Source organism: Mchenga conophoros, linkage group LG13 (assembly GCF_057382185.1).
Source record: "Mchenga conophoros isolate Kocher_MC1m ecotype Shallow Benthic linkage group LG13, M_conophoros_male_GT1.1, whole genome shotgun sequence".
NCBI classification, from domain to species: domain Eukaryota; kingdom Metazoa; phylum Chordata; class Actinopteri; order Cichliformes; family Cichlidae; genus Mchenga; species Mchenga conophoros.
In genome coordinates, this window is record NC_140538.1 from 8,458,557 (window position 1) to 8,477,859 (window position 19,303).

General features: G+C 41.7%; 1 protein-coding gene across 2 annotated transcripts in view; it reads left to right on the forward strand.

The window, feature by feature from the left end:
- Positions 1-19,303, forward strand: part of meis1b (Meis homeobox 1 b) — a 76,995-nt gene that overhangs the window by 32,249 nt on the left and 25,443 nt on the right. For both annotated transcript variants that reach the window (XR_014894795.1, XM_085296263.1), the window contains exon 8: positions 3,271-3,416. Coding sequence is in view for 1 of the 2 variants with exons in the window: in XM_085296263.1 (XP_085152389.1) it covers positions 3,271-3,416 (146 nt within the window). In the remaining variant the exon portion in view is untranslated. The remainder of the gene's footprint in view (positions 1-3,270; positions 3,417-19,303) is intronic.

Below are 19,303 nucleotides of genomic sequence, written 5' to 3' on the forward strand. Positions count from 1 at the left end.
CAAAGACCCAATAAACGAAAAATATAGATCTGCATTATGAAAGCTGACAATTCTGTCTGTGTATTATTATCATTATTATTATTTTCCAGCTGATTAACTCCAGTGCACCACTGCATCTTTTCCCTTTCTTACCAATTATTTTCTCGCTCTGTACTGCTCCAGTCAGTGGCTTGAGTTTGGTCTTCCACTTTTTCATTCTCTCTTTCTCTCTCACTTCATTTCCCCTAACACTGTCTCCTTCTATTTTCTTATGGTCCTTCACTATCTCTCCCTCACTGTCTCTCCCTGTTTTTGCCTCTCTTTCTCCGACGGGCTCTGGTAACACAGTTGACATTTCCCCAACATGGCTGCCAGACACAGCTTCAGCACCTTTCCAGTTTCACCCTTCCTTTCTCCCTTTTTCTCTCTTCCCACCTCCCACTCTTTCCTCACTTGCTGGGGTTAAAGAAAAGCAGAAATTAGCCCCAGACCATGTAGAGGTGATTGGTATCAAATTGCACTGAAAATGGAAATGCCAATAAAATTGACAGCCCTTCTCCAGCTCTCTTTCCTTTCCCCCTTCTAGGTAAAAATAAGCGTGTATAGGTCAGACTCAGAGGTATAAGCAACGAGAGATAAGGGGGGGAGGATTAATATTGGTAAGTGTTAAGGTTTCCCTGGCTTAGGGTGATGGGTGACAAAAAAATTGCAGCAAGAACACACAGAGAATCATGCAGTTTTTCTGAGCATACACTCTTTTAGTACTTTTGTACTTCATTTGCTCCCCTTTTTGTATCCTCCCTTGTTTTCCCTGTTCTCTATGCTTCTCATGATTCTCACCTCTTCCCTGAGATTCCATGCACACCAACTCTTTCCCACTTGCTCACCTGCATGAATACTCACTCGCTCACCCACACTGAGCTGGTACTCTGGCCGTTTGCTTCTGTTTTCCCAACTCGCATGGGACAAGCCCCTGGGTTTGTTATTGTAGGCTTTGCTGAACATGAGCCGGTCTTTACAACGGATTGAAAGCATTTGCTTCCAATGAAAATCTGGTCTTAGATTACAGGGCCACGGCTCGGCTCACCCCTCTTTTCCACCAGGCAGAGAGATGTAGACAGAAGGGTGGGTGTATTTTAGTCCTGAAACAGTAGGAAGAAAAAAACTCACTTGTTAAGCTCCGGCTGCATTTGTCCCAGACTAATGATGTAACCAAAGCCCACATTTAAAAAAAAAACAAAACAAAGCATTTTTTAAGGACAGAGAGGAAGAGAAGCTACGTTTAATGGCGCTTGCGTGGTTAGTCTGTTAATCAATTAATGGATTGGCCATAAGTGATTAATTGGGTAAAGATTATTTAGTTCTGGTTTGATGTGTGTTTGTTTTACATCATTGTAAATTAAATATATATGGATTTTGTGCTGTGGAAACACACAAATGTAATATTATTTAAGCTCTGGAACATTTGTGAGCATTTTTACTAATTCTTTCTTTATAGCAGATTTTCATCCTTTTATCCAGTCCATAACATCATCCAGTGACTAGTAGCTCAACCATTACATTTTGGTGATGTGACAGTACAGTTCAACCAGCTGGTTTACCTGCCTCACAATGGCAGGTGTTTGCATCACTGTCAGGCCATCTATAATAAGCTGTCTCTTGTTTTATCCCTTCTTCACCCTCGATAGCATCCCCTCCACTTTCACATGAGGTTCATTAAAAACCCTTCAATATGTGTGCATATGTATCTCCTTCTGCTAGAACAGAGCGAGAGAGTGAGAGCTAGCTGAGAGCGTTGTTTCGTATGGATCGTTGAGGCTCTCTCTCTCTCCTAATGGTGTATATAATTCAGGTGCCCTCCAGGCATGCTTTCAGGAATTCTTTTGCCTGAGGTAATGGGGAGCAAAGGCCTGGGTTTTAGGCCCTTGATTATTCCATTGATGTGGCAGGCTGGAAAAAAGTCATCTCCAACCGGATTAGCGCCAACATGCCTATTAATTATCGATGAATCGGGGCTTAGGGTTTAGCTAGGTGCTGGGTGTCGCCCTCTGCAAGTTAGTGGAACGCAGGCCCATTTCATTGCAGTTATCTATCCCTGCCACAGTGAATAGACCTAGAAGCTTTAGAAGTGCTTTGTGTGTAATCAATAAATAACTGGATCCAATTGTGTGCACTGCTTTAGTGGGGTTTTTTTGTTTTTTGTTTTGCTTTTTTCTCACATTTTTATTTCCCCTCACTTCCAGTCGAGAGAGGCGATACAGGACAAAAGTCAGTTATTTGCCTCTGAAATGTTTAGCAGTGAAGGTGCCACTTGTTTACCTCGCCTCATGTTTCTTTTATGATTATCATCTTCATTGAGGGTGGCTCACATTTTTGAATAATGATAATAACAATTAGGCTTTTCACAGCCACGGATGGGAAGAGGCCCTTTCTCTCCACTGGAGCTGTATAGAAAACGTACCATAATTGGATGGTTTTGAATATGTGCTGCGTGTGTGTGAGTGTGAGTATGGGTTCATGTTGTTGAGTCTGAATGCAGAGAAAAGGCCCGTGGAGCGCCTTCCTTTCTCTCTTTCTCTCAGTGCTCAAATACGCTGAGCTTTCTCAGTGTTCCCCTTAGGTGAGGTTAACTGGCCTTAATAGAGTCTTATCGAAGCCCTACAGGTTGCTGTAAGCAGCCATGACGCCATTGTTATGAAAAGCAGTTAGCTTTGTTAGCTCTGTATGTGCCTCTGACTTCCTTTTTTCTACCTATTTTCCTTTTATTTTCTGCCTTCCCCCTCCTTGCAACCTTGCCTTTTGTAGTGCCGTGTTACTCTTTCCACCTCAGGTAAAATGGCAGAATGCGCTGGGGCAACGCTTCAATAACTATTTTCCCCTCAGGATAATAAAGACTAAATCTCTCTGTCATTTTCAATTCTGCGTGGGCTTGGATGGGAGAGTGGGGAAATGCGACCTTACAAGTCCTTTGTGCTCCCCTTCTCCCTGTCTTTCTCCCAGGAAGATGCAAGCGCTTGCTCTGTTTTCAAGTGACGGGGGGAGCAAAATGAAAGGGAGGGTTATTTATAAATGTATTAAAAATGAATGCATTTATGAGGTGCTGTTTTCCAGCCATTCTCTTCTTGCCATTGTTGTGTCTCTATATCCATCCTTCTGTGCATACAAAGCCCTCCAGAATTCCCTCGAAATCGTATTTATTCCCTTTGAACACAGAGGCGCAGCAAATGCAGGAAGTAAACAAACTGTGTGTCTGATCTCCACTGTCTCTTCCTGTTTCTTGTCATGTGACAGGTGATGGTCTGGACAACAGTGTGGCTTCGCCGAGCACAGGGGATGACGATGACCCGGATAAAGAAAAGAAACACAACAAGAAGAGAGGGATTTTCCCTAAGGTGGCCACCAACATCATGAGAGCATGGCTCTTCCAGCACCTAACGGTGAGTTGAGCCAAACACTATTCGTTCACTCTCAGTTTCATATCACGAGTGCACACTCAACTTCATTTTACAGCCACGGGCTGTCTGTACTGTTATACTTGCACATAGACACACAGATACGCTCTGTCTTTCTGTACTACTCAAAAGAACACACTGAGCCACTCTTTCTCTCTCTCTCTCACACACTCACACACACACACACACACACACACACACACACACCACAGCCCCTCTTCTTCATAGTGTATCCTTGTTCGTACGGTGCACACTTCAAAGACGGAGGCCTGTGTAATCTGCTGGCGATCTCTGCAGCCTGCGTTCTCACTTCTCATCTGCTGAAACTGAATAAGGTTGAAGCCAAGGAGAGATGCCCCTGGCCATAACTGCAGATACATAGATGAACCTTATTAAAAACAAATCTGTCATTATTTAACAGATGCCGGGGATGCTGCAAAGGCCTGTGGTTTGGCTCCATTTTTCCTCAATTATAGCAGAGAATACAAATGCCGTTAACACCATCTGACTGCATCACAGATACTTTGTGGGGAAAAATGTATTTAGGCAATGGAGGGTGCCAATGTGACTGCTGGGATGGAACCAACAGTGAGCTGAATGCTCCCTTGGCCAACACAATTTTGATTCCGTTCAAGCCGAATCATTCGACTTATTAAAGATGTCTAGTTAAAGAACAGTGTACGATAGTTTACATGGTCTGTCATGAAATGAAATTCTTCAGTGTTTTATTTATTTATTTATTTTTTTTACCCCATAAAGAGTCACTTATGCCCTGCTTGAGCTTCAGTGTTGGTACAGCTTACTAACTCAGAGTGATTATAGTCTCCTTAGTCCCTATGAGTGCATATTACACAGCTAGTATCTGCAATAATCATTGCCAAGAATGAGAAGCTTTGCTGTTTTTATTATAGTTTTAAATGGTATTTTTTTAAAAAGATCTGATATGTTTTCAGTCAACAAATAGTTAATACATTTTCCTTAACGTTGGTTTGAGACCTCACCTCTCACATCTGTTTTTGTATTGATTCAGATAAAGTATGAACAGGGCACAATATGGCCACCCGGAATTAATATTAAGATAGTCCTACACTGTACCGCTAACCTTTTAAAAATATAAAAAATACAGTAAGTGAAACTGCTTTTTTGTGTGACAGATGAAGTCTTTCGTTACATTTTTCATTTCAGCATACACAGCTACGCTAGGGAAAAACCTTGCGTCACACACATTCTGCCTATGTCAGGAGTTTGTGGAGAACTTGATACGCTCTGGCTTTGTGGGTGTTGTTTTGAATTGCACAACAGTGATGATGTTAACGAAAGCAATTTGGTTGTTGGATGATGGCTATTGCATGGGCTCAACTTTTTATTTATTTGTAGCTTGTCTTTGATGTCGATGGTATTCATCGCTCAGTGCATTTGTTGGTTTTCAACAGTTACCGGAAAATCAGAGGAACTTTTTTACCGTGTCCAATTGTCTGCAGGTATGTAGGCAACATTGTGTGTGCGTACACAGACTCTATATACTCTCAAGACTTTTTTCCTTTGTACTCCCTGCTTCCCATCTGACTATCACCATCTTTCATATACCACCAGTTCTCCATCACCCTGCAAACACACATCATACACACATACTCCAACTCCCTGACCTCAACCCATACACTCCCAAAACCTTCGGGGCCACAGAGGAAAGGTGTTTGAAACATACACACATCCTGTCTGTGGAAATACAGTTCAACACACAAATGCCTAGTGAAAACACACACCCGGCAACACACCTCCTGTGTCATATTACACTGTGAGCACGACTTATGGGAAGCTCCTACTCTGTTAGATCTCAAACAGTGAGAAGGATATAAGTGAGTGCCATGGGAGCAAAGGAAAGGAGAAGAAGGTGAGGAGGTGAAGACAGGGATAAGGAGGATTCATCAGTCTTTTTCTTTTCCAGAACAAAATGGAAAGAAGAGCAAAAACATGCAGGCATACAATGGGACATGTGGCCATTTTACCTTATTACACAAAAGAAGCTCCTTCAGTTCAGCCTGAAACTGAAGTAAACTGAAAGGTTGATGGAAAAATCACTTCCAATTTGTTTATTCTCTTCAATGAAGCCAAACAGAAATGAAACCCAGGCAGAGAGGAGCCAACATTTTCTTTGTTTATGGGAAATGTGGTCTTAATTTTGGGAAACACTGGCATTAACAATACCGCTGGTGTCAGATAAATGCTTGCTGTGGTTTCATCTGCTTACTCTTCAGTGTCACCATTAATTTATTCACCATATGTCAATGTTTACGAATGCTACACATAGCACCTATAATGCAAAAACATTTACAGTTTTTCTCACACTGGTAGTATGCTTCTCTGCCTCTGCTGATAGCAATATAAGCATGGATAGCTGATCCACATTTCATCACGGCTTGACTCTTTGTTTCAAAGAAAGAGGATGAAAGATGTGCCTGACCCCCTCAGAGATGAACACATAGACATATACACAATATATGAAGGGCTGCTGTAGCGCTACACAGTCTTTAAAAAGCCAATCAGGGCTTGCTTTTCTTAAGAATAATACATCTAAAAGTATTTGACACAGGTGCAGACAGACCACAAAACAGAATATGGTGAATTAAGAATGAATTATAGTAGAAGACACCCAACCTTAGTGTTCTGTAATCCCTTCTGTTATTCGCCCTCACACTTAGACCCTTGGGAGTTCTCATTGTACTGAAGCGGAAAGGAAGGTGGGTGGCGCAGTGAGGCTGTGAGTACACCAGCAGGGTAGCTGGTAGGTGGCATTGATACAGCTGTTCTTACAGGGTTTTTTTGAAGACTTTTATGCATGTCTGCTTCCTTATCCATCAAGGATGCTAATTTCTTATGTCTTGTTCCATGTGGAAAGGGTAACATTTGGAAAACTTCTAATTCCCAAGTTTGCTGGTGTTGTTAGATGGGTCTAAGCCACAGTGTTTTTGGGTATATGCATGGTGACAAGAGGTATGTACAGTGTGAGGTGTAGAGTAAGGGATAGAGAGTGGGCATTGAATTTGTGATGATGACAACAGTTGCAGCTCACCGAGTTCTCTCCAACACACCCAATGAGCTCATATGTTGTTGACGATGCTTGTGAGACAAGTTCATCGGAAGAATTTGGCTGTGCTGACTTGGAGCGACTACAAAACATTAGCGTTTACCGCCTGTCACCAATGACCAAAGTCGCTGCCAGCTTGACATGCAGCTGTAAACTTGGTAGGGAACCAAAATAAAGGAGAGGGGAGGGATTTTCCACTTGTGTCCTCATCTCATTTTGATGTTTGTTTGCATTTGACATCCTTAATTAAACATATGTTGCGGCTACTAGCTCTCTGTTGGTTTTACTGACTAAACTAAACGGGATATTTGTAAGCGTAACCTGCTTTCTCTCTTTCTAGATGTGTTTGACATCAATAAGGATGTGTTTAAAGATGTAGATATAACTCTGAAGTGTGCTAATGACTTTTCCCTGGAAATAACTATAAACTGTGTTTAAGAAAATAATTGCAGAATCAATTCTAAACTCATAACCGGCTGAGCTGCCTGATTGCTTTATGTAAGAGACAAATCTTGAAATAAAGAAAAAGCTTCTCTCCAATCTCTCTTTCTTCCAACCCTCCCATTGTGTGGTTGGAATACACCCACATCCCGCCCGTACCCTCCCCTCCACACAAATGGTATTTTCTTGTTTAATTTAACAAGAAATGAGTAGTAAATGAAAGCTCAAGCCTCAAATCCCCAACGCGCCCTGTGCTCTGCTCTCCACTCCCTTATGAAAAGGCAATTTGTGAAATTATGTGATAGAGTAATTAGATGGAATTCACCCCCGCCTCCCCACTATACACACTACCCATATTCCCATTTAGACTGCTGCTGTGCTAAACTGAAGTAGGTGTGTGTGTGTGTGTGTGTGTGTGTGTGTGTGTGTGTGTAAAAAGAAAGGGCAGAGGGTTTTGGTATTTTTAGTGTTCATATTGGTATATTCACAGAGTGGGACACACACTCTCACACACATTATCGCTAACGCCCTCTCATTCTGGCTCTCCTCCCCTCCTATTTGTACACAGATGCAGTGTAACGAGGGGCAGCCATGATCGCAGCTCATAAAAGAAGCCAACCCGCAAACCCTCAATGAGCTGCCTTTCTCCCCCTCCTCCTTTCTCCTCTTAAAATGTGTAAAATGCAGAGAGAGAGCGCGTATAAAAAAATCCAACTTGAAGGCATAATCCGCCGTTAATACAATTAGAGTCCAATTTAACCACTTGCGTACGCAGATGTAGCTTAGCTTGGGGAGCGCTGCCCCCCCACCTCCTTGGAAATGCTTTTTTACCCTCAACACAGCAGCATGCAGTGGGGGTTTGAGCAGAAACAGGTGTGAAAAGCGATATAATTCATTTCTGTGCTGGCAGAGGAGGCCAGGAGCCTTGCTGTCGTGGGCCCTGGGTGGTGGAGTAATCTAGACTGGGTGTGCAGAATGGGAGGCGAGTGAGAGGAGTGGATGGATACATGGATGGCTAGCTACACTACTCATTAGAAGCAAGATAATTTCCTCCTCGTCTCAATCGCAACTCCTCGTTCGGGTTGCGATTGAACCAAACAACAGGGCAGAGTTGTGCATAACCAACATTTAGAATTAATATTTAAATTCACAGCGCTCTGTAAACTAAACACTTTGCATTTCCTGAACTTCTCACCTAAGAGAACACAAACCAGATACTCAAAGCCTCATCTAAACAACAGAAGGCAAGGGAGGGAAAAGCGTTTGAGGTCAGAGTTCGCCCTTGCCTCAGATGCCATTATTCTTCGTCTGTTTATTGCTGGAGCCTGAATATGTCAGCACCCTGGTCACCCGCTGCAGCCCTGACCCACCGCAGCAGCCCATTGCTGGGATGGTATTTTTTTCCTTCTAGTTCAGTCATACTTCATACTTTTTATACCGTTATAGTGATAAGAAAATGCAGAATAGCAAGAAATACAGTATGACGAAGGTACACCTTTGAATTAAATTCAGGAAACCGACACTGACATGGACTTTTTCATATTTATGGTTATGGGGGTCTCATGATTATCATTACACTTGTTTGTCTTAGTTATATCTTGCACAACTTAAGCTTCTCATGAAAAATAATTTCAATTAACCATTGAAGCCACCAAGACGCCTTGTTAATGGTTTTGAAAAGACATCAGGAAGCAAGCTAAAAAGGAAGACATCAGCTGACTTTTTATGTGTTTTCATTCATTTATTCATAAACTACAACAAAGGCATGATGTCCATCTTGATACTATAAAGTAATATAGTGGCCTATGTGGCCTGGTGTCTCCGATTAGGTCTTAATTCAATCTTAGCGGCAGTCAGAATCTTAGGCGCCACTGCATTGGGATTTCAAAGAGGTCCTAAGAGACGACAGACAGATGGACAGATCTGCCAAAGGCCTGGCGTGACACTGTGACGAGACAGGGTAGCAGAGGAAAACAAGAGAACAAGTTAGGCTTATTCTCAGCGGTTTTATTCAGTTTCAGATACTCTATCTCTGGGAATGGAATTGGCTTTGGGCTGTGTGTTTGTGTGTGCATTTGTCTGCGAGGATCTATGTTTGTGTAAATGTGGGTGTGTGATTGCGCTGGTGTGTGTTTGTACGAGGGCATTTGGAAGCAATGACTTGTCCGTACCAATCCAAGAGTGGTTGGTGTCAAAGAGGGAGGCAGCTGAGTCAACCTGCCTACCCCCACTACACATTCACACACACATGCACACACATACTGTGCCCCAACCCCCACATTACCCCACACCTTGTAATGAAAACATCATCAATTATCCCTCTTGACAGGCCCCAGGGACCAAAGGCAGACAGCTCTCTTTTGGGGCTTCTCTTTGTGGACTGACCCTTACAGACAAATAGATTTGTTGCACACAACACTTACACTTTGCGACCATTTCAGGAAGGACACGTCAGAATTTTAGATGTTTATTTATTTATCTGTTTATCTGTTTTATTAAAAGGTGATAGGCTAATGATATGACCCATCTTTGCCAAGTAGATAGTGGGTTTTGGGAGCTGGAAATAGCGAGACCAGTCCATCTGGTGGAGGTGCAGGGGGGCAGGAGGTGTGAGTATGTGTGTTATGTGGGAGGCTAGGGAGGGTGTTGTGTGGGAGCGAGGTGGGGGTAGTGGTATGGCTAGGGCAAAGGAAAGGCATCAGTCCTGACATGGACTCCTGAAAGGCCATCTGTGTCATGATTGATGGATGGATGAGCAGATGAACAGATGGATACAGTATCTATCAAAAAGACTGACACATGGTTCATCTTGGCAGCTTGAAACATATATATACTAAAATATCATCCATTTCCACATGAATTTTACCATCACTAATAGCAATAATCCTATGCTGGGATGCATTCTTTGAAGGTTCAGAAAATCAGATCTCCACATAGGTTCAATCTTGGCAGCATATCTTTCATTCTTTACATTTGAGTGGGTCATGTTTTCTCACATATAATGTCATAAACCTGTTACAAATCAAAATACAGTTTGCATTTATATCACAGAAGCGTGACCCTTTTGCTGAGAAGTGATATAGGAATATAGGAAAGAATCCAGTTAGACAATCCTTCTTTTTAAAAATTGTCATCTAAGGATATTCACATTATTCCCATACTCTAAGCAGGCTGAAGAATTTTTTTGGAAATACTTATATGAACTAGGACCTGCCTTGGGTCAAAGTCCATTTACATTTCTGACAATACTTTAGGTGTACCTTTCCTCCCATTTTCTCCCAACTGCTTCTTGTATCGTTTTACTCCTCTATTTAAAAGCCCTCAAGGGCAGTTAACTTTTAATTCATGTCACCTTTGATCTTTTCTAAAATGTCTGCCATAGATCTAGACCAAAACCACGCTTATGTGTGTGCGTGTGTTGATCTGGCTTCAGTCAAGGGGCAGGTCAGTGTGTTTCCTTGAGAACGTGAGAACTTTACAGACCCTCAAGGTCGGTCAGTAGCAGTGAAGGAGATCATGAGCCTCAGAGCCCCAGCGTGGCTGCAGGACTAAATGCACACACATGCACGCAAACACGCACAGAATCATCTGCTTAAACTGTTCCAGCTTCTTTTTTAGTTTAGCATTAGATTAGATTTTTTTGGAGGGGAAATTCAAAAATGTTTATAAGTTGCAATTAAAGCTTTTTATCCTATATATAGAAACTCATTCTCACTGAACAACATATCAGTGGGTGTTTTTCAGTGTATTAAAATGCAATATTTATGTCAATGACATTAAATATCAAGTTTAATTGAATATTTAATTTGAGCCTTTATACATCATTACTGTTATTACTATCTACCATCTGTTCTTTTCTTTTGGCTAAACCTTCTGCTTTTTTTTTCTCCTCCCTCCAACTCTCATATAATTTCATAGTTGGGAAACTATGAAACAGTTCAGTGTGTGGTTTCATTGTTGCATGTCACGATGATTGATGGCTTCATACTGAACCTGTGCTTCACGCTAGTTCTTTTTTTCATTATCACCTGCATGTGAAGAGTGTTTGTGTGTGTGCTGGGTGGATACAGGCCCAGTAACTCAGATATGTGAAACCATTCTTGGTTTGGTACCCACTAATCAGTTTACAGTGATCTGTAAATCCAGAGAAGAGGTTCGCTCTCAGCTCTAAGTCACACACAGACACACTCAAGTTGCACACTCTTTTACATAGGACCACATCCATGACGTCAGTAGCTGGGTAGGGTGTGGAGTTCCCCACCATCACTGTGGTATTTATTGGAGAGTGAGTGGCAAGTTGACATATGGAAGAGTCAGGGAAAAATACTGTCATAAATCTGTGGTTAACTTGATGAAATGCTTCTATCCATTGCTTTGCAAGAGATTAGCAAAGCTATCCTCTCATGCACTCTCTAAGCAAATGCATAACCTCCGAGTGGCTTTTTTGTTTAAAACTCCTCAAATGAGACTTTTGGCAGAAAAATGTTCACCGCCCTTCAAGTAACTGAGTTTAGCATAGGCTCTGTGTAGCATGATTTTGTCTAGCCAGTGATATATTAACTCTGCTAAGTGTGAAATCACATTAGCGCTAGCTGTTAGCCATTATCCATTAGGCTGTGTTTGGTGATCCAGAGGATTGTGGGATATTTTCTGGCTGGAGTCAGCAGCTCAATACCTTTTACTTACAGCAACTGCTGCAGCTTGCCCTAGATACATTTGGTGTGGATGTGCGTGTGTGTGTGCGCGCGCACGCCTGTGTGTGATTGCATATGCAGTTGTGCAATTATTTGTATCTGTCAGCCTCATGTCTCTTTTGTAAATGCCGAGTGAATGTGTGCATGCCTTTGTGTCTCATTCCATGCGTGTGCTCGATAGACGTTGTGGCTTTGCCATTGTGGTAATCAGTTTGCGCGTTGGCTGAACTAATTTATCAATTCAGTTCCTCCCACTTGTATTCTCTCCCATGCGTGAACCCTCTCTCTTTCCCCCACACTCTGTGTCCCTTTCTGACAAAACACTTCTTTCTGAAAAACCATAAGGGTTTCCTATCTTTTATGCATGCCTTCTGCCTCCCTGACTTCTCCCTCCTTCTCCTCCTTTCTTCACTCCCTTTTTACTTCCTTTTTTTTCTATAATGTACAGCTGTGTTTCCTTACATTTTAATGGTCTTGAACCCCGATGTCATGGAAATATTGGTGCTCTTGTGCTGTTTCAAAGGGGAAATGGCACAAGAGCACAGGGGAGAGAACCATGATTTATAGATGAGATCTGGTGATATCCTAATCACTTGTCTCATAATCCTGTGATAAAGGGGTTTTTTTTTTCATATTTTTACATTGGGGAGAAAAATAACCCCTGTCAGGATTATGATCCATTAGCGGCAGGTGGCATGGATAGTATGGCTATAGGTTGGTAGTGTACTATTGACCAGCTGATCCAGGGTGCCTCAATCAGGTGTGTGTTGTACGCTCATCTGTGACGCACACACCCACACAAACAAGCATGCATGTGTACGTTTATGTGTATTTGTGTGTCCATTGGAGTGAGGGAAATCATAGCTAGTGAACCAGGTGGTGAATGCAGACAGGCAATAACTCATGGTAGAGGAGTCGAGCAGAGCTGAGGGCTGGCAGAGAAGATGTGTTGGGAAAACCTATACCAATGCACATACCCTGTCATTTTTCTCACTTTTCCACTGACTTGTCTTTCTTTTACGTCTTCTCCAAACATATTTGTAACACAGAGTAAGATCCTCATGTATTTCTGTACTCTTGTCTTTAAAGTCATCCTTTTATTTATTTTTTATTTATTTCTTCTCTAATTGCTCATTTCACTCTTTCCGAGGCTGTCTATATTGTTAGCAGAACGTGGACAGGACTGAGGATGCTGCTCACTTGTTTGTTACGACAGATTAAGTCATTGATTTGCAAAAGCGGTGCACTGATGGTGAAGGCCCTCTGCTGCTGAAGATGTGGAGGTAGAGAGAGATGAATGAAGCAGAAGGAGGAAATTGGGGAGGGGGGAGGCGGCATTTCACAAAGGAGAAAGAGAAGACAGAAAAGATGGGAGCTAATTGTAAAGGGAAAAGTTAAATGAAGGTGGGAGAAAAGAAGGTAGAAACAGAGGCAGCCCCAGATAGTTAAGGAAAAAGCTAAATATAGAACAGAGGGATGGAGGGGGCGGTGACGGGTGAAAAGGATAGGAAACTAGAGGGACTCGGAGAGGAAGGAGAGAGGGGTGTAGGTGCACTCTGAATGACAGAGATGTCAGAGGGAGAAAGAGGAGGTGAATGTGAAAGCTTCATCTTATAATAACAGTGGCTGTAACCTTCCTCTATCTGCTACCTGCTTTAAAGAGCATAAGGGAGCAATTGTGAAATACCTTTACCTAGTTTCAGTATTCCCCCCAATCCAGGTTCTTTTCACCCCCCTAGGGGCCAGTGGTGAGTTTCTAATTAAAACGTTGGGGGCAAAAGGGTAATTATGATAATAACATAATAATATCGCCGGGGTTATTAGAATGTGCCGTGGTCCCCAAATTGCTTCCTCTGAGAGATCAGATTTCAGTTGCATTACGTAAAGTCAAATTTCCTTGAAAGTCAGGTGAAATGAAATGTATTCCCCCATGGTCGAAGTGCAATCTGAGAATCTGATTCCCTCTTGTATGTCATGGACATGAGTCTAAAAAAAGCTTTACAGTTTCTCACCACAATGACATGTCTCTGTTCTCCTCTTACCTTCATCCTTAGTCTATACTGAGGGTTTATGTGTTTAGAAAGTCTACGTTTTAGTGCAGTAGTTTTTGTTTTCTTTCTTTGAACTCACCAGTAATAGCTCATAGTTTCTTACAGCCCTGTGTAAAAACTTCCATGTATTGTAGTTGCGTATAACAAGAGAACATTTGTTTGCAAGCTTAGAGATCAGTGCTAGAATGGTAGCTCCGAGCACTGTAGCTTGGAGCTAGCATGCTTGTGCTCCAAGGGGCATCCCACTGGTTTCTCTCAGCTTTCTATGGTACCTTACTAGGATGATGCTTTTTTGGATCCCTGTTACTCCCTATTTACACACCCCCTCATTCCCAGGCAGCCCTAAGGCAGCCCACCTCCAGCTGTGGCTGCCGTTCTCTGCACTGCTTGGTGCAAGTGCCGATTGCTTTGGAGTGCCTCCCCTCGCTCAAATAGGCGGTAATTACGGGCTTAAAGAGGTTTAGTGGTCCAGCAAACTACATAATCACCCCTTGAATTAGCCTCAGCTCATCAGCCTCAGTCCAACGAGCAGTGCTTACCACTAGCATTAGCTAGCATGCTGCACTCCCTTCTCTTTATTGCACAGAGGGAAGCACAGCAGCAGGTGTTGTGCAACATCCGGCCCCCTTAATAAATTTAGCCTTCCCTGTGCTGGAATAGGGAGGACTAATGAAGCACGCCTTCATAGTGAAAACAACCAGAAAGTACACACACACACACACACACACACACACACACACACACACGATTCTTTCCATCAGCACCAACAGACCTCACCCTTTATATTATACGTATATATGGCACTTTCTAAAGACTTGTCATGTACCTACATGCTATAAGCTTAAGTCTACACATACATTAGAGACACACCCTACTGTACACAGCACACAGTTGTTGTAGGTTTTTAACACCCAGTTATATTGCAACACAGTGGCTGCTGTCCTGCATTGTGCCCTGAGAGTGATGGATGATTCTAATCATCAATTATCATTCTGTGGAAGCTGGCAATGCTGTACATTGTCTAATCCACTTTGTACCGGAGCTTTAATGACATACTTTTCACCCTTTGCGTCACCAGCTAACTAGATTTATCTCATTCCCATAGGCAAGAGCGCTGTGAGATTTCCCTAAATCAACAAAAGCTGTTTTTGAGAGGGCAATGCTCATTAATGAATAAAAAACCCAAGAACATCTGCTTTTCCACATTTCTTTTTCATCCCGAAAAGAGATGGAGAGATTTGATGACAAAAACAGTTTGAAAGGGGGCTTACTTGCAATTTATGGTGCATATATCGAGACCCCCCCCCCCCCCCAAAAAAAAAAAAAAAAAAAACAGAAAAAAAGGTTTATGAATTATTCATACAAGCTTTGAGCTAGTTTACTGAAGACCAGTATGATAAAAAAGGCTGTTCCTGCTTTTTTTGGGTAGCGCTAAGAAGGGGACATTTAATTTTGCACAGGCTTTTCAGACAGAAGAGACTCTGCATCTCTCATCTCGTAGTTGGTTCATTTTGAGTTTCTCAAAAGATCTGTTTTTGCACTGTTTAGTTATTTTGCGTCGGAGCAGCCTGAATCAGAGGAAATTAGGTTAGGGGTGCTTTGTTTTTCTTCTGTTGTTGTTTTGTTCACTCTCACTCCCTTTTCTTTTTTTCTTTAATCCCCCCTTTCTCCCAGAGCCAGCTTTGTTGCTGGGTCCCTGCTCCCTAATGAAGTCAAAGGGATGTCAGTCGATGCCACCTACACAGAAAGGAATTTGAAATGGCGTAGCTCTCACAGCACAGCATGAACACACACACACACACACACACACACACACACACACACACACACACACACACACACACACACACACACACACACACACACACAAACAGTGTAGATGAAACTTTGACTCTATGAGCAAAAAAAAAATTATAAAATAAAATAAAACTGAGAAATTGGAAGCTTGCTGTATGAGATAGAACAGGCTTACAGTTTGGAACGCTTGTTTTAAAGTCTGCTCGTGCGCAGGGTTCAGGGTATTTGTTGTTAGCATAACAATGTGCTCGGCTCTCCAAATATTTAAGGTAATCTCATGCTCGTCTGTCAGGAGCAAGGCCACACTTCCAGTAAACCCTATGTTTTAGAGTGTGCATGTGTGCATACATGTTTGTGGAAGACAGTTTGGTTTGATACAGTGATGCCCTTCTAGCCAAAAAGGCCTCCGGATTAGCCGTCAGGCATTCCTGATAGGCAGCTCGGTTTCCACAGAGATTTGACCTGGGAACAGTGAGGGGAAGAGATCTGGCCAAGTCAAGGCTGTTTACTTTTTACCTTAAGTGGTACATGCAAGTCGGTTACCGTCCATTATTTTGTTGGTGTTTAACCTGCTTGGTTTCAGGTCAGGAGAGTTATGCTACTTTCACAAGCCTGCTTACAAATATTTCCAAGGGTATCTTGTTGGTTACAGTGGTACACTAGGGGAAAGTGTTGCATATTACCAATTTGTTTACTGTTATCATTGCATTTTCTAACATCTTTGTGCCTTGTGGCCTTCTGCAACCATCTGGTGTTAAAATAAGCTAACTGAAAATACCACTGACCCATGTCTGTTATCCACAGATTGTGCAGTGTCATGGCCTCTTTTTTGAGGGGACGTCACATGGCTGTGACAACATATGATTTTCCTCTCTCCTCTTCCTCTCTCCATCCTGTTTCATGGTTGCAGTTTTATAAAGCTAATGTGGCGTGTCAAGCCTTTTTAATGGGAAGCGCAGAGGCTTGGGAAGTGTAGCTTTAAATAGAAATATATGCAATGATAACACCCTAATGCAAATGGCTAAAGAAGAAACACAGAGAAGTGTGGCTACAGTGAAACTGGTTATAAAAGTGTAATCACAGTGCTTCCCCAGCAAAAGAGACTACTTTTTCCTTTTGCCCATTTATTACTACCAACACATTCAGGTGAGACTTGCACGGCACAAAACAAGAATTGGGGAGCTGTGACCTTTTAGGAATTCTGTTCTTTTTTTTGTGTCAAAGTTTATCAGAATTTTTACTCCAGCAGATGAGATCAAGAGACACTTTGTGCTGTAAAGGTCAAAAGTTCAGTCATCATGAAGGGAACTAGGGAATGACACCAAGCAAATGCTTGTTCCCATATACTAAGCTACCATAACTTAATGTTTCTTATAACTAAATAAACATGCGGGACATGAAATCAGACTTTTACCAGGGTAGCTAGTGTGAAGCTTAGGTCGGGTAACTTTAAAAATGTTAGTCTTTAACAGAACAACTTTTCATCCCTTTCATAATATCTTAAGTAATTTATTATGGCTACTTTAAGTCACTTTTAGATCCATGGAGTTTTTCTATTCGAGTCCTCACGAAATTAAAATTTTACTTCAGTGGTATGTGTTCAGAGCCTTATTACCAGCTCAAACTGATGATACTTTATTTCAAGTGTTTTTTTAAAAATTATTTAATATATTTTTACAAATCTGGAAAAAGTAATATAATTCCTATTTTGTTGTATGTTTAATTGTTAACTGTAGCATTCACTTTTTTTTTTCTACCGTCATGCCTAGAATAGTTTTCTTTTGGGTTATGGTTGGAACGGGGGAGTAAAAAGGGGGCCTACAGAATATTCATGCTCTTATCTCTTTTTTAAACCCTGGGGCTCCAGATATCCATTTCCATGTCTCCTCTCCTGCCTCCCCCTTCCCTCTTCCTCTTTCTTTCTTCTATCTAACCCGCTCTTGTTCTTGTCTGAGGAGGTCAGAGAGGAAGACGGTCAGACAGGGAGGGGATGTTACTGATGCTCTGTTACTCACCCCCACACACAGATCTGCACGCAAAGATACATACACACACCATATTCAGACCATGCACAGCTAAACTTACTTGTAAACCATGCAAGCTCAGTGGCTCAAATAAGAACAAGGAAACATATTCAATTCTGTGCACATATTAACTTGCAGGGCAAAGCAAAGTAAAATCTTTGACTCTATCGGACAAACAAAATGTACAACGGAAATGTACACCCATACTCTTACATACTCAGATTGATAAGACATGAAGAAGAGAAGGAAGCAAAAACGCACACCCCTCCTGGCACCCACATGCTCAGAGCCCAGTGGAGAGCAGGGTGGAAATTCTCATGAAAGGAGCTGTATATTTGGAGAAGACATATCATTAAGATAGGCGGAGGAAAGAGGGAAGGGAGGGAAGGATGCGCAGAAACTTTCCATCTGCTCTTTTAAAGAACATGTTATTGCTTTTCTCACTAAAGGCCTCTCTCTCTCTTTCTCTCTCTCAACCCGCTGAACCTGAGCCAAAGGCCGTTAAGACACCAGAATCGCTCACAGACAATATTAAAACTGGCCGACTTGTTGCTCAGCAAGAAACTAAATCACAGTGTTTTGACAGATAGGAGCTAATTTGGAGGTTTAGGGAAAAAAGGAGGAGAAAAACAGTTTTAATGTTCTGGCTTCATGGCTATCTCTTCCTCTAAACTCTTAAATTAAGTGAGGACTTTTTTGTATGTGAAAACTTGTAAAGGAGTTTGCTTATGTAAAGTAGAAGTCTCAGTGCTCACATACTGAAGTTCTAGTGATTGTCCTGGAAGTTGTGTTATCAGCATAATATGCGTTTAACTGTAAACAATAAAAATACTCTTTTTTTTTTTCTTTTTTTTTAAATTGACACTGAATAAATGAATAAATTACGTTATTTCTGACTGATTTCTTTTAACCATTTCTTTATATATTTAATTTAATTATTGTATAAAAATTAAAAGAACCTCAACCTTATGCTTATGTTTATTCTTAAGTAAATGTACTTATTACATTCTACCACTAGCAGGATTTGTGTCAAATGAAATGCTGTAAGAACATTTTTCTTCCAGTACTGTAGGCTGAGACCGAGATAGTCACACACACTGTCTGTGTATTTTATTTATGCATCTGTCTGTGTAAGTGCGTATCTGTGCTGGTAAGCTAGAAGGACGGGAAACATTGAAACAGGGTGTATTTGTGCTGTATTGTGGCCTCTGGCATGGCTGCATCCCCCTGATATCACGAGGCAGACACTCCACAGATCTGTGACAAGCAGAATAGACACATTGATCTTTTCATGTTCAATCATCTTTTTTGTTGCAAAGAGAGACATGTTTTTCACATGATTAGCTGAGATTAAAATGTCAGAAGTGTATGTGTAGATATGATATATAAAGCAATGCATCAGGGCATCGGATGACACAAGCCGTAAGAATAATGTTTTCTCACTTTCACCCACAGAGGAAGGCAAGTGCTGCCTCAGATTTTCTGCAGTTATTTTCCTTTGGTTTTTATCTGATTGGGCAAAAATATGGAGGCAACTTGCACGCACACTGAAACAGCACTGTGTGTATATGTGTGTGCATATGTATGGGCAGTTCACATGCATATATGCACACTAACACACACACGTACAGGCGAACAAAAATGGTTGTAAAAAAAGAACTGGACACAAATTTGGCCAGAGGCGACAAGCAATTATAACTTTGTGCATGAAATTAGCCTCCTTGTGTTCCCATTCCCTGCAACCAATCACATGGACAAGGGAAGACTGGGAAAAAATCTG